Source organism: Piliocolobus tephrosceles, chromosome 21 (assembly GCF_002776525.5).
Source record: "Piliocolobus tephrosceles isolate RC106 chromosome 21, ASM277652v3, whole genome shotgun sequence".
In the NCBI taxonomy this organism is placed as follows: Eukaryota; Metazoa; Chordata; class Mammalia; order Primates; family Cercopithecidae; genus Piliocolobus; species Piliocolobus tephrosceles.
Window position 1 is genome coordinate 50,374,940 of NC_045454.1, and position 13,062 is coordinate 50,388,001.

The 13,062-nt window shown below is 59.4% G+C and overlaps 1 protein-coding gene across 1 annotated transcript in view; it reads left to right on the forward strand.

Annotated features, from left to right (window-relative positions):
* Window positions 1-1,158: 1,158 nt before the first annotated feature.
* LMNB2 (lamin B2) overlaps window positions 1,159-13,062 on the forward strand; it is a 24,064-nt gene continuing 12,160 nt past the window's right edge. The window contains exons 1-2 of the mRNA XM_026449495.1: window positions 1,159-1,483; window positions 10,189-10,325. Coding sequence (XP_026305280.1) covers window positions 1,220-1,483; window positions 10,189-10,325 — 401 coding nt within the window. The 5' untranslated portion in view covers window positions 1,159-1,219. The remainder of the gene's footprint in view (window positions 1,484-10,188; window positions 10,326-13,062) is intronic.

Consider the following 13,062-nt stretch of genomic DNA (forward strand, 5'->3'; position numbering starts at 1 on the left):
CTGGAGTGCAGTGGTGCAATCTCGGCTCCCTGCAACCTCCGCCTCCCGGGTTCAAGCAATTCTCCTGCCTCAGCTTCCCGAGTAGCTGAGACTACAGACATGTGCCACCATGCCTGGCTAATTTTTGCATTTTTAGTAGAGACAGGATTTCACCATATTGGTCAGGCTGGTCTCAAACTCCTGACCTCATGATCTGCCCGGCTTGGCCTCCTAAAGTGCTGGGAATACAGGTGTGAGCCACTGCACCTGGCTATTTTTTTTTTTTTTTATTTTTAGAAATTGGGTCTTGCTATGTTGCCCAGGCCAGTCTCAAACTCCTGGGCTCAAACGATCCTCCCACCTCAGCCTCCCAAAGTGCTGGCATTACAGGCGTGAGCCACCACTGTCCCTGGCCTGGCTTTTATTTTATTTATTATTTCTCCTTTCTTCAGCCTTTTCTGCCTATAATGCAGAGTGCCCATTCTCTCTGCTCAGCTCATTTGAGTGCCTATTTCATAGACTGAATGCTGTCCGATTCATGAATTGCTAATAAGAGCCAATGAGATCATTAAACTCAATTTGTTGAAATTCATGCTCCTTGATAGCCTTCTGGACATTTTATATCAGTAGCATTGTACACTATATGGCTTTTTTTTCCCCCTTTTTTTTTTTTTTTTTTTTGAGACAGAGTTTCCCATTGTTGCCCAGGCTGGAGTGCAGTGCCACGATCTTGGCTCACTGCAACCTCCACCTCCCAAGTTCAAGCGCTTCTCCTGCCTCAGCCTCCCCAGTAGCTAGGATTACAGGCGTGCGCCTCCATAGTAGAGATGGTGGAGTCTCCCTATGTGGCCCAGGCTGGTCTCGATCTCCTGACCTCAAGTGATCCACCGGCCTTGGCCTCCCAAAGTGCTGGGATTACAGGCGTGAGCCACCACGCCCGGCCCTATAGGGCCCTTTGTGTCTGGTTCTTTGAGCATGTTTTGAGGTTCTCTAAGTGTGGAAACAGGCACTAAAAAGGAACTCAATGCTGTTTCCTCGTGGCGGAGCTGGGAGTTTGCAGCCAGGCAGTCCGTCTCTGTAGTCAGCGCCTCTGCGAAGCGGGAGCTGGACAGAGACTTCAACTTCCGGCGTGCCCCGCGCGCGCCCGGTGGCCGGACTACCAGTCCCAGGCTGCCCCGCGGCGGCGGGCGGCGGGCGCGGCGCGGCGCGGCGCCATCTTGCAGCCGGCGGCGCGGATTGAATGAGCCCGCCGAGCCCGGGCCGCCGTCGGGAGCAGCGCAGGCCGCGAGCCGCCGCCACCATGGCCACGCCGCTGGCCGGCCGCGCGGGCGGACCAGCCACGCCGCTGTCGCCCACGCGCCTGTCGCGGCTGCAGGAGAAGGAGGAGCTGCGCGAGCTCAACGACCGCCTGGCTCACTACATCGATCGCGTCCGCGCGCTGGAGCTGGAGAACGACCGGCTCCTGCTCAAGATCTCAGAGAAGGAGGAGGTGACCACGCGCGAGGTGGGCGCAGGGGCTTAGGGGTCGGGCGGGGGTGCAGCCGGCAGGCCCCGCCCACCGCGGGGCGCGCGATCTCGGGGACCCTGGGCGGGGGTGCAGACGGGGACGGGCCCCGGTTTCGGGGGTTTGCGCGGGGTTTCGGGGGGCCCCTGAGTGAGGGGTGCAGCTCGGCCAGGTCCCTCCCACCTCGGGGTGCGCGATCGCTGGGACTCTGGGTGCAGACGGGAAAGGGCCCGGCTCTCGAGGGTGTCCAGGGGGTTTCGAGGGGCCCCAGAGTGAGCGGTGCAGTTCGTCCAGGCCCCGCCCACCGCGGGGTGCGTGATCGCGGGGACCCTGGGCGGGGGTGCAGACGGCGACAGGCTCCGGCTCAGGGGTCTCCAGGAGGTTTGGGGGCTCCTGAGTAAGGGGTGCTGCTCGGCTAGGCCCAGCCCACCGCGGGGCTCCCAATCGCGGGGAACCCTGAGCTGGGATGCAGACGGGGACAGTCCGGCCTCGGGGATCTCCGCCGCTTTTCGGAGAGTCCCTCCTGAGCGAAGGGTGCTACTCGGCCAGGCCCCGCCCACCGCGGGGCGCGCGATCGCGGGGGACTCTGAACGACTCCCGGCTCGGGGTCTCCAGGGGGTTTGGGGGGCTCCTGAATGAAGGGTGCAGGCCCTGCCCACCGCGGGGTGCGCTATCGCGGGGACCCTGGGCAGGGGTGCAGACCGGGACAGGTCCCTGCTTGGGGGTCTCCAGGGGGTTTCGAGGGGCCCTTGAGTGAGGGGTGCAGCTCGGCCAGGCCCAGCCCACCGCGGGGTATGCGATCGCGGAGGACCCTGAGCAGGAGTGGGGACGACCCGGCCTCGGGGATCTCCAGGAGGAGACCCTGAGTGAGGGGTACCGCCTGGGCAGACCCTGCTCATCGCAGTTTCCTAGATCTTGGGGGACCCCATGGGAGGGGTGCAGACGGGAATGGCCCATTCTCTCAGGGGTCCCCAGGGGTTTCTAGGGCATGGAGGGAAAAGTGCTGACCAGGAAGGCCCCACCTATGGAGGGGGCCCCAGGAGCCCTGTCCTGAGTGAAGGCTGCAGAGGGGCCTCCAGCTAGCTCTGGGGACCCTTCTGTGAGAGGTGTATTCTGGGGCCATGAGGGTTGCAGACTAGGGCTCCCCACCAAAGAGAGGTCCTGGGGATTTGAGGGCTCCCTGAGTATTGGGCTGCAGCCCACCATGTGCCTCATCCCTCAGAGGATTCCAAGGAGACTTGGTGGACCCCCTGCCAACTGAGGGGGTGTGAGTGGGAGTCTGTGGGGATGAAGCTGGGTGTCGGGGCATCCGGGGGGAATGGGGGTGGTCTCTGGGCTCCAAGGAGACTGGGGGGCCCAGGCCCTCTGAGGAGGCCCATGATGGGGTGTGGGGGGGGTCTTCCTGGAGTCTCTGGGGTGAGTCACGTGGTCTCAGTTCTCCCTGGAGTTTTAGTGAGTTTCCTGATGAATCCAGGAGAGATTGGTGACTGGGGTGGGAATTAGGCCCCTCATCTCTCACCCGGGCGGGGGAAGTGGGGTAGGGGCCAAGGGAGAGGTTCTGATACCTTGGGGTCCCATGGGAAATTTGGCAGGCCCTTATCCGTGCCCTGGGGTCACTGGTGGCCTGGCAGGTTCTGCCCCCAAGGGAATATGAAGGAAGGGGGAGAGCTGGGGTCTTGGGTTCAGAGGAAAGTGTTGAGGTTCTGAATGGACCCCGAGGCTTCAGTGCGGACTGAAGGAGAAAGGGCTGGAAAGTCTGCCCGTCAAGGGGGCGTGAGGTCGGGGTGTCTTGGGGTCTGGGTGCAATCTGTCCTGCCCCCCAACCTAACCCTGGGGGGGCTCTTTGTCCCTCCCGCTGGCCATGCCCAGTTCAAGGACAGGACTCCAGAACGGAGGGCAGGCAGGAGCACCCACTTGATTCCTGCCATGGGTTGGGGTGCTGGGGTCCCCAGGTCCCAGCGTCCTGTTGGGAGAGCCAGGTGCTGAAGTTGGGATTGGCAGCTCCCAGCCCCCACTCGCCCATCTGGAGATCAGAGGACGTGGTGGGTTCTGGGAGAAGAGCTGCTTGTTGAGGGGGTCAGGTCGTTTCTGGGAGCCACTTACCCTCTGTGTGGCCTTGGGCTAGTCACTTACCCTCTCTGAGTCTCAGTGCCCTCGCCTTTGGAATGGGCATAATTATAATACTCACCTCTTGTGTGTGGAGCCACAGCAGGTTAGCTTTTGTTTAGTGGCTCCCTATGGGTTCTGCTGTCACAGTGCCCTGGGGACAGGGAACCTGAAAGAATGTAGCTGGTGCCTTCAGGGAGGTAGAAGGAAGATCAGTGCTTGGAGTCCCCTGCTGGTTTTTTTTTCCTTTTTTTTTTCTTTTTTTTTTGAGTTGGAGTCTCGCTCTGTTGTCCAGGCTGGAGTGCAGTGGTGCGATCTTAGCTCCCTGCACCTTCTGCCTCCCGGGTTCAAGCGATTCTCCTGTCCCCGCCTCCCGAGTAGCTGGGATTACAAGTGTGTGCCACCACGCCTGGCTCATTTTTGTACTTTTAGTAGAGACAGGGTTTGGCCTTGTTGGTGAGGCTGGTCTCAAACTCCTGGCCTCAGGTGGTCCGCCTGCCTCGGCCTCCCAAAGTACTGGGATTACAGGTGTGAGCCGCCGTGCCCTTGCCAGTCCCCTGCTTTTCAATTAGTGTGGCTTTGGGCAGGCCCCGGTGTCTCTTGGAGCCTCCATCTTGCCGTCTGTCCAGTGGGGACAGAATTGTCCCAACGTCGAGGCCACCTGCTGGACCTGTGGCATGCGGGGTTAGAGCTGGTTTCTTGTCTTCGGGCCTCTGTTGTCCCACCTGCCAATGGGATGAACAGCTGCAGGGAGCTTTGAGGGTGCAGGGCCTCATGAGTGCTGGGGAGGTACCAGCCCCAGCCCCACTGGACGCCCTGTTGGACCGCCCCGTGCTCTAGAGGGAGCCTGGCCCAGCCACCTCTCGCGGCCCCAGCAGCGTCCTTTACAACTCAGTTCACTCAGGCGGGGTGAAATGCGGGTCTGACAGCGGGTCATTCAGCAGATGACACACTGGCCCCCCCGTGAGCCCTGTCACCCAGCTGTGTCTGCAGGGCATGTGGCAGGGGACAGCTGGGAGTTCCGCCTGGGACTGGTGGGCCCGGAACCCAGCTAGTGGGGAGCAGAGCTGGAAACCTGCTGGGGTAAGGGCCGCTGGTAGGGAGGCGTCACGTGGAGGGAGTGACCCGGAATAGCTGGGGGCTTTCTAGACACAGGTGGGCCAGGTGGGGTTCAGAGGGCAGCCTCCGGCTCAGGCTGGCAGGATGGGGGGCAGGCGAGGGAGCTCTGGCGAGGAGGGACCTGGGGTGTCAGGCCTCAGAGCATGCAGGTCACCTGGACAGCAGGGCCTGTCTCACCTGGCCAGGTTCTGCCCCCGGGACTCTTGGCCAAGGCTGGGCCTGCCTTTGGTTGTCACACTGGGAGAGAGACATCATTGGCATAGAGTGGCTGGAGGCTGGGGTGCTACTCAGCCCCCTGAAAAGAGAATTACCTGGCCCCCATGGGGATGACCCAACCTCCATGAGGATAACGCGACCCCCACGAGAATGGCCAGGCCGAGGAGCCTGCTGGGAGGCATGAGGGACTGGGTTCAGATTTTTTCAGGCTCATAACACGACTCACAGCATCCTGGTGCGTGGCGTCCCCCGAGGTCCTCACACACACCTTTCTCACTTTTTTGAGATAGAATCTCACTCTGTCGCCAGGCTGGAGTGCAGTGGTGCGATCTCAGCTCACTGCAACCTCTGCCTCCCGGGTTCAAGCAGTTCTCCTGCCTCAGCCTCTTAAGTAGCTGGGATTACAGGTGTGTGCCACCACACCCGGCTAAGTTTTGTATTTTTAGTAGAGACGTAGGTTTCACCATGTTGACCAGGATGGTCTCTATCTCTTGACCTTGTGATCTGCCCACCTCAGCCTTCCAAAGTGCTGGGATTACAGGCGTGAGCCACCGTGCCTGGCCTTTTTTTTTTTTTTTTTTCTAGACAGAGTCTTTCTCTGTAACCCAGGCTGGAGTGCAGTGGTGTGATCTTGGCTCACTGGAACCTCTACCTCCTGGGTTCAAGCACTTCTCTTGCCTCAGCCTCCCGAGTAGCTGGGATTACAGGCCTGCACCACCACGCCCGGCTAACTTGCTCACTTCTTTCCTGCCCGCACGAGCTCACCCTTGCACACGCGCACAAAACCAGGCCAAGCATGGGTTCCACATTCCCATGTGATGCTGGGGGGTGTCTTTTGGTGGTGTGGATGAATCACCATATACAAGTGCTGTTGGAGGGCTTGGGGAAGGGTGGGGTGGGCGCTGGCCAGATGGGTATTTGTTGAAGTATTTATTGAAGGAGGATCACTGCGTGTTGGGGGTGGGGACGGGTGCAGGGAGGCAGTGCCATGGCCCGTGTCCAGGTGCGGGAAAGGCAGGTACCCCAGGTGCTTCCCTGCCAGGCCTTACGTTCCCAAAGAGGAGACCTGGCTTCAGTGTCTTCTGCCTTTCCCCGCCCCTGGTGTCCCCTGGCTGCTTAGGGCTGCTGGAGGGGGTCTCAGAGGTGAGCGTGGTGGGTGGAGTCCGCTTTGGAAGAGACCCCAAGCTGGTGTTTGCATTTTCTGCACAGAGCTGTAGTTCTCAGCCGGGCCATTTTGTCCCACCGTGGACTCCTCCAGCTGAGTTGTGCCACTCTGTGTCCGAGGGGTCCAGGCAAAGGCCATCTCAGGCTGTCTGAGCCCTGCCAGGCCCACGTGTGTGGACACACTTGGTGGCATCCCTCAAGCCCAGCACTTGATGCCATGACACATGGAACAAAAGGCCCAGCCTGTCCCCAGCCCTTTGCAGCGCCTCACAAGCACAGGCAGCCTGTCCTGCCCCAGCACACCTGTTCCGCAGGCTCAGGGTCTTCGTGAGGTGCCCTGGCCTCTAGACAAGAACGTTCCTCATCATCACAGCATGGCACCCAGGCATGGTCGGCAGATTTTTTCTAAAAAAGGCCAGACTGTCTCCATTGAAACCACTCAGCTCTGCTATAGGCTGAAAGCTGCCTTAGACCATAGGTGAATAAATGGATGCAGCTGTGTGTCAATAAAACTTTATTTATACACATGGAACTGTGAAGTGCATAGAATCGGCCTGTGTCACAAAGTGTCTTCATCTTTTTCCCCTAGCCTTTATTGTTTTTGTTTTTGAGACGGAGTCTCGCTCTGTTGTCCAGGCTGGAGTGCAGTGGCACAATCTCGGCTTACTGCAACCTGCGCCTCCCGGATTAAAGCGATTCTCATGCCCCAGCCTCCCCAGCAGCTGGGATCGCAGGTTTGCACTGCTACGCCAGGCTAATTTTTGTATTTTTAGCAGAGATGGGGTTTCACCATGCTGGTCAGGCTGGTCTCGTACTCGTGACCTCAGGTGATCTGCCAGCCTCTGCCTCCCAAAGTGCTGGGATTACAGGCATGAGCCACCTCTCCTGGCCACCCCTAGCCATTTAAAAATGTAGAAACCGTCTGGGCGCAGTGGCTCACACCTGTAATCCCAGCACTTTGGGAGGCTGAGGCAGGTGGATCATGAGGTTGGGAGATTAAAAGCATCCTGGCCAGCATGGTGAAACCCCATCTCTACTAAAAATACAAAGATTAGCTGGGCGTGGTGGTGGGCACCTGTAGTCCCAGATACTCGGGCGGCAGGAGAATCACTTGAACCCAGGACGCGGAGGTTGCAGCGAGCTGAGATCACCCCACTGCACTCCAGCCTGGGAGACAGAGCAAGACTCTGTCTTAAAAAAAAGTTACTTTTTTTGAGACAGAGTCTTGCTCTGTGCTCGCCCAGGCTGGAATGCAGTGGTGCAATTTTTGTGTTTTTAGTAGAGATGGGGTTTCACCATGTTGACCAGACTGGTCTCAAATGCCTGACCTCAGGTGATCTGCTGGCCTCAGCCTTCCATCAGCTTATGCCGGGTGCGGTGGCTAACTCCTGTAATCCCAGCACTTTGGGAGGCTGAGGTGGGCAGATCCATCATGTATTCATACTTCCTCAGTTTCCCCTGATGTCCTTTCCTGCCCCAAGACCCCATCCACTATCTCACGTGACATTTAGTGACCATGTCCCTTTCTCCCAGGCTCCTCCAGGCTGGTAGTTTCCTCCACGATCCTGGTTAGAGGTGCTGGTTGGTCCTGAGCGGGGCTGGGCAGGTGTGCAGTAGGATGTTCCTCAATGGGGGTTTGTGTGTTGTTTTTCTCATGGTCATGCCGGGGTGATAGGATGTGTAATGTTTTAATGGAATATATATATATAGATAGATATATAAATTTTTTTTTTTTTTGAGATGGAGTTTCACTATGTTGCCCAAGTGGCATGCACTGGCGCGATCCTGGCTCACCCACCTCCCGGGTTCAAACGATTCCCCTGCCTCAGCCTCCCGAGTAGCTGGGATTACAGGCACCCGCCACCACACCCGGCTAATTTCGTATTTTTAGTAGAGATGGGGTTTCTCCATGTTGGTCAGGCCGGTCTCGAACTCCTGACATCAGGTGATCCGCCTGCCTCGGCCTCCTGAAGTGCTGGGATGACAGGCCTCTGGGCCACGGCTCCCGGCCATATGTATATGTTTTTTTGAGACAGAGTCTCTGTGTTGCCCAGGCTGCAGCATAGTGGCGTGATCTCGGCTCACTGCAATGTCCACCTCCCAGGTTTACACCATTCTCCTGCCTCAGCCTCCTGAGTAGCTGGGACTACAGGCGCCCGCCACCACGCCTGGCTAATTTTTTTTTGTATTTTTGGTAGACACGGGGTTTCGCCGTGTTAGCCAGGATGGTCTCGATCTCCTGACCTCGTGATCTGCCCACCTCTGCCTCCCAAAGTGCTGGAATTACAGGCGTGAGCCACCTCGCCCAGCACCGTGTGTAGTTTTCAAACATGCATGGAAGTGAATTTCATTTCTTCTGGGTCCACACCCAGGAGTGGAGTTACCGGGTCACGGGGTGGCTCTGTGATTCCTGGGGGAGCCCCTGGGCTGTTTTCTGTAGGGCTGCCTCAGCTCAGGTTCCTGCCACTGTCTGTGAGGTTCCGATTTCTCTGTGTACTCGCCCGCACCTGCGACTGTCTGTCTTCTTGACGGACGCCCTGGCAGGTGCGAAGTGGCATCTCACTGCGATTTGCTTCCACATATTTTTAAACTCATTGAGGGCATGGTCCTGTGGGAGGAGGGGAGGCAGGAAGGCCACGAGCAGCCTGAGCCGTGCCCCCAGCTGGCGCGTGCAGAGGCCAGGCAGGTGGCGGCTGCGGTTGCAGCAGGATTAGTAGAAGAGGTCGCCTTCCCGGGCACCGCGTGTGCCCTCGAGAGGGGCGGGTTTGGGGGCTTTCTTTAGCCGGGAGGCCCAGAGGGTGCTCCAGTCACTTCTGCCCGCCCTGGTGACCCCTGGCTCTCTAGCCCCTCTCCGCATCCTTGCTGGCTGGGCCAGGTCTCCGTGGGGAAATGTGGGGGTGGCTGGTGGGGTGGGGAGCTGGGGACCGCAGATCCCTATGATTGAGGGGTGGAAGGTGGGGGCAGCTGGTGGTGGGGGGAGCTGGGGAAAGGTGGGGGCCGCTGGTGGGGAGGTGCTGGGGGCTCTGACTGCAGATCCCTGTGATTAAGGGGTGGGAGCTTCTGTCCTGGAGCCTCCGAGCCACCACATTGGCAGCTGGCCTGTCGGCAGGGACATGGCAGGGGGTGGCCAGATGCTCCTCCCTCCATCCCAGGGAGCAGCCCAGCCTGAGCCTGGGCCGTGTGTCTGCGTACAAGGTGGGGGCATAGAGGGGCACGGGCTGGCCCCCGGTTGGCAGAAGTGGGGGGATCTTGGGCCCAGCGGGGTCTGGGAGGGGGGCGTCAGGTTGCAGGGACGGGTCGGGGGGCGGGTCTTGGGCCCAGCAGAGTCTGGGAGGGAGCCCCAGGTTGCAGAGGCCTGGGGGGAGTCTCAGGGGCCCACAGGGGTCTGGAAGGGGACCCCAGGTTGCAGAGGCTAGTGGGGGCAGGGGGCTCTCGGGCCCAGCAGGTCTGGGAGGGGGCCCTGGCTTGCAGAGGTGGAGGGTCTCAGGGGCCCAGCGGGGTCTGGGAGGGCCCCGGGTTGCTGTCATCACCAGTTGTCCGAGAGTGATCAGCTCAGTGTCCACGTGCCCAGCGGGAGAGATCCTTGATGAAACGTCCACCAGTTTTCTGGTTCTGAAACCGGGAGTGTGAAAAAGGCACCTAACGGCCCGGCGTCGTGTCGCCACGAGAGCAGCCAAGGGGCCGCGTGTCTGGGTGTGGCCAGTCCTCCGGGAAGAGCCAGGCTCCATCCAGCTGCTGTGCTGGTCCAGGCCCAGGGCCTTTGATCTCCAGCACTGGACGCTGTTGTGCCAGGGGCTGGAGCTCTTGGAGAGACGATCATTGCAGAGGGGGCTACAGCAGAGGAGGGGGCCTCCTGGGATGACTGGGACCCAGGGCCACCTGGCTTCGTCCTGGGTGCCGGCCCCTCCCCGACAGGGGCTCCCGCTGCTGTGTCTGTGAGACAGGCAACACAGGATGTCCCGGTGTCCCCAGGCTGCCATCCTCTCGCTCTGCGTGCTAGTCCTCGGGAATCTGAGCGGGGCCAGTGGCCGGGTCCCCAGGCTGCTGCAGTCCAGGGGGAAGGGTCCCTCCTCACTTCACCCTGTCCTGGGTCTCCCCAGGTGAGTGGCATCAAGGCACTGTACGAGTCGGAGCTGGCCGACGCCCGGAGAGTCCTGGATGAGACAGCTCGAGAGCGCGCCCGGCTGCAGATAGAGATTGGGAAGCTGAGGGCAGAGTTGGACGAGGTCAACAAGAGGTGAGTGGTCATGGCTGGGCACGACGTCACCCTGATCCCGGCACCACGCGGTGGACGGGGGCGGGTGGGCAGGGGACTTCTCCATCCGACGCCCTCCCTCTGCCTGGGCTGGTGCTGCTCCTATGAAGAGCTGGCTTCCCTTTGCCAACAGGAGACCCTCCAGGTTGGCCCAGGGACCACTGCCCACCTGCCCGGGGCCTGGGGCTCCAGGAGGGACCATTTGCGCCTGATGGTGGCCAGGAGCTGGGGACCCTGGGGCCAGGGAGGAACGAGGACAGGCTGCCCACTCTCAGCACCTCCCACACAGCACAGGTGCACCCGGGACCTGCTTGGGCAGCGGCTCTGAGCTGTCTGCCTTCAGCACCCCCCCGTGCTTAATAGGCAGGTTCATTAGTGGAGCCATGCAGGCTCTGGCATGATTAGAGCTTGGACAGGGGTGCACGGAGCTCTGAAATGTCAGAACTGTACCGTGCAGACGGGACAGAGCTGCTGCTGGCCCTGTACCAGGCACCTCTCAACTGTTCACTTTAAGATGTTGAAATTTACAGGATGTGAATTTCACCTCAAATTAAAACATTAAAAAAAGAAAATGCTATACAGTGCCTGCCCTAGGTGTTGAGGAATTCCCAGTTCACAATCTCCTGAGCAGTGCGTGGCATCTGCAGTGAGGCCCATCTTTTCCTTTTCGTTGAGACAGGGTCTCTGTTGCCCAGGCTGGAGTTCAGTGGCACAATCACAGCTCACTGCAGCCTCGAACCCCCAGGCTCAGGTGATCCTCCTGCCTCAGCCCTGCCCCGGGTAGCTGGGACCACAGGCAGGCACCACTGCACCCAGCTAATTTTTTTATTTTTTATTATTTATTTATTTTTGAGACATAGTCTTGCTCTGTCACCCAGGCTGGAGTGCAGTGGTGCGAGCTCAGCTCAGTGCAACCTCCAGCTCCCAAATTCAAATGATTCTCCTGCCTCGGCCTCCTGAGTAGCTGGAGGCTCACAGCACCATGCCCGGCTACTTTTTTTTACCATGTTGGCCAGGCTGGTCTCAAACTCCTGGACTTAAGCAATCCACCCGCCTCAGCCTTCTAAAGTGCTGGGATTACAGGTGTGAACCACTGTACCTGGCCTAATTTTTTAATTATTTGTAGAGATGCGGTCTCGCTAGGTTGCTCAAGCTGGTCTTGAACTCCCAGGCTAAAGTGATCCTCCCACCTCGGCCTCCCAAAGCGCTGGGTATAGGTATGAGCCACTGGGCCAAGCCTAATGTTTTTCTTATCCTAACAAATTTATCTCCAAAACCCCACAATGAGAGAAACACAGGGAGCAGCGTACAGGACCTGACAAGCCAGAGCCTGCCACGAAACCCTGGTACACAGCTGAAGATTCTAACTCAGCGCCTCGTGCTCTTAGGAAACGGGTCTGAGCCCTGGGAGCCAGCACCCTGCCTTCTGGGCGAGCCCTGCAGTCCTGCAGAACCCTGTGGTTTAGACCGAGTTGCTGAGGAGCTTCCCAGATTCCCTGATCTCGGCTCCAGCCCTCTGAGCTGGTCTGCAGCCTGCCTCTTCCACCTCACCCCTGGGCCTTTGTGCTGCTGTTCACCTGCCTGGAAGGCTGTTTCAGCAGCGGTGGCCCTGGCTCCTCCGGCGCTGCTCCTTCAGGTCTCTGCCCCCAGGGTTGTCTCCCGGCCCCACTCCAGCCCTGCCCACAGGCAGCCTCCCATCTGGTGGGCAGCCTGTGTCGCTGGTGCCTCCCCCTGCAAGGACATCCCGCAGTGTAAGGCAAGGGTTCTAGATGCACCTCTGGTGTGAGAGTGGTGCCTTCCACACAGCGGGCACTCGGTCAGGATTTGCCAACAGACTCCAGCTCCCCCCAGACCCCTGCAAAAATCCCCTGCAGGGCCGCGGGGCTCACCGCCCTCTGAGCAGAAGGACCTGGCCTGGGTGGCCTGTGCTTAGAGGTGCAGGATCTGCACCCCAGGCCCTGCTGGAGATCTGCTCCACGCAGGGAAGTAGATCTGAGTGTCCCTGAGGGCTGCCAATGGGGGCGTGTCAGCTTTGTGGCCCAAGTCTCTGGCCTTCACACCTCTCAAAAGCAAGCGGATGCCACAGTGTGTGGAGAGCCCTGGCTTCACCAGGTCCAGCGCCAGAGCGGCTGGCAGCCCTGCCCCTGGCGGGACACGACGGGAGCCAGACCTGGGGTTCGGTGCACCCGGCACGGATGCTTTTACCTGGCAGGTGGCCTTAGACCTGGTTGTCTGACCCCCGACCAGGGACCCCTCACACGAGAGGCTGTTTACACAGTGGCTGCCCTATAGCTCGCGTCTGACCCATGTCCGCGTTTGCCTGCCTGACCATTGCTCTGGCACTGGGATCCCAGCCCGGGGCAGCTTCTGGTTCTTCCGACAGAAGGTGCAAATGCAGCACAGCGATAGGAAACAAGTTTGAAGATTTCCTACAGATCCTGGGCAGGGAGGGCACTGTGAGCTGGGAGGGCAGCCCTGCCTCCCTGGGTCACACAAGAAAGGAAGGAAGAGTCCCCCAGAGAGTGAGAGCTTGGCAGCTAGTGGGGGAGAGAGAGATGAGTTGGATGATGGATGGATGGAGATGATGGATAGATGATGGATGGATGAGTGGGTAGATGATGGATGGATGGAGATGATGGATAGATGATGGATGGATGAGTAGATGGATGAATGGGTAGATGATGGATGGATGGAGATGATGGATAGATGATGGATGGAT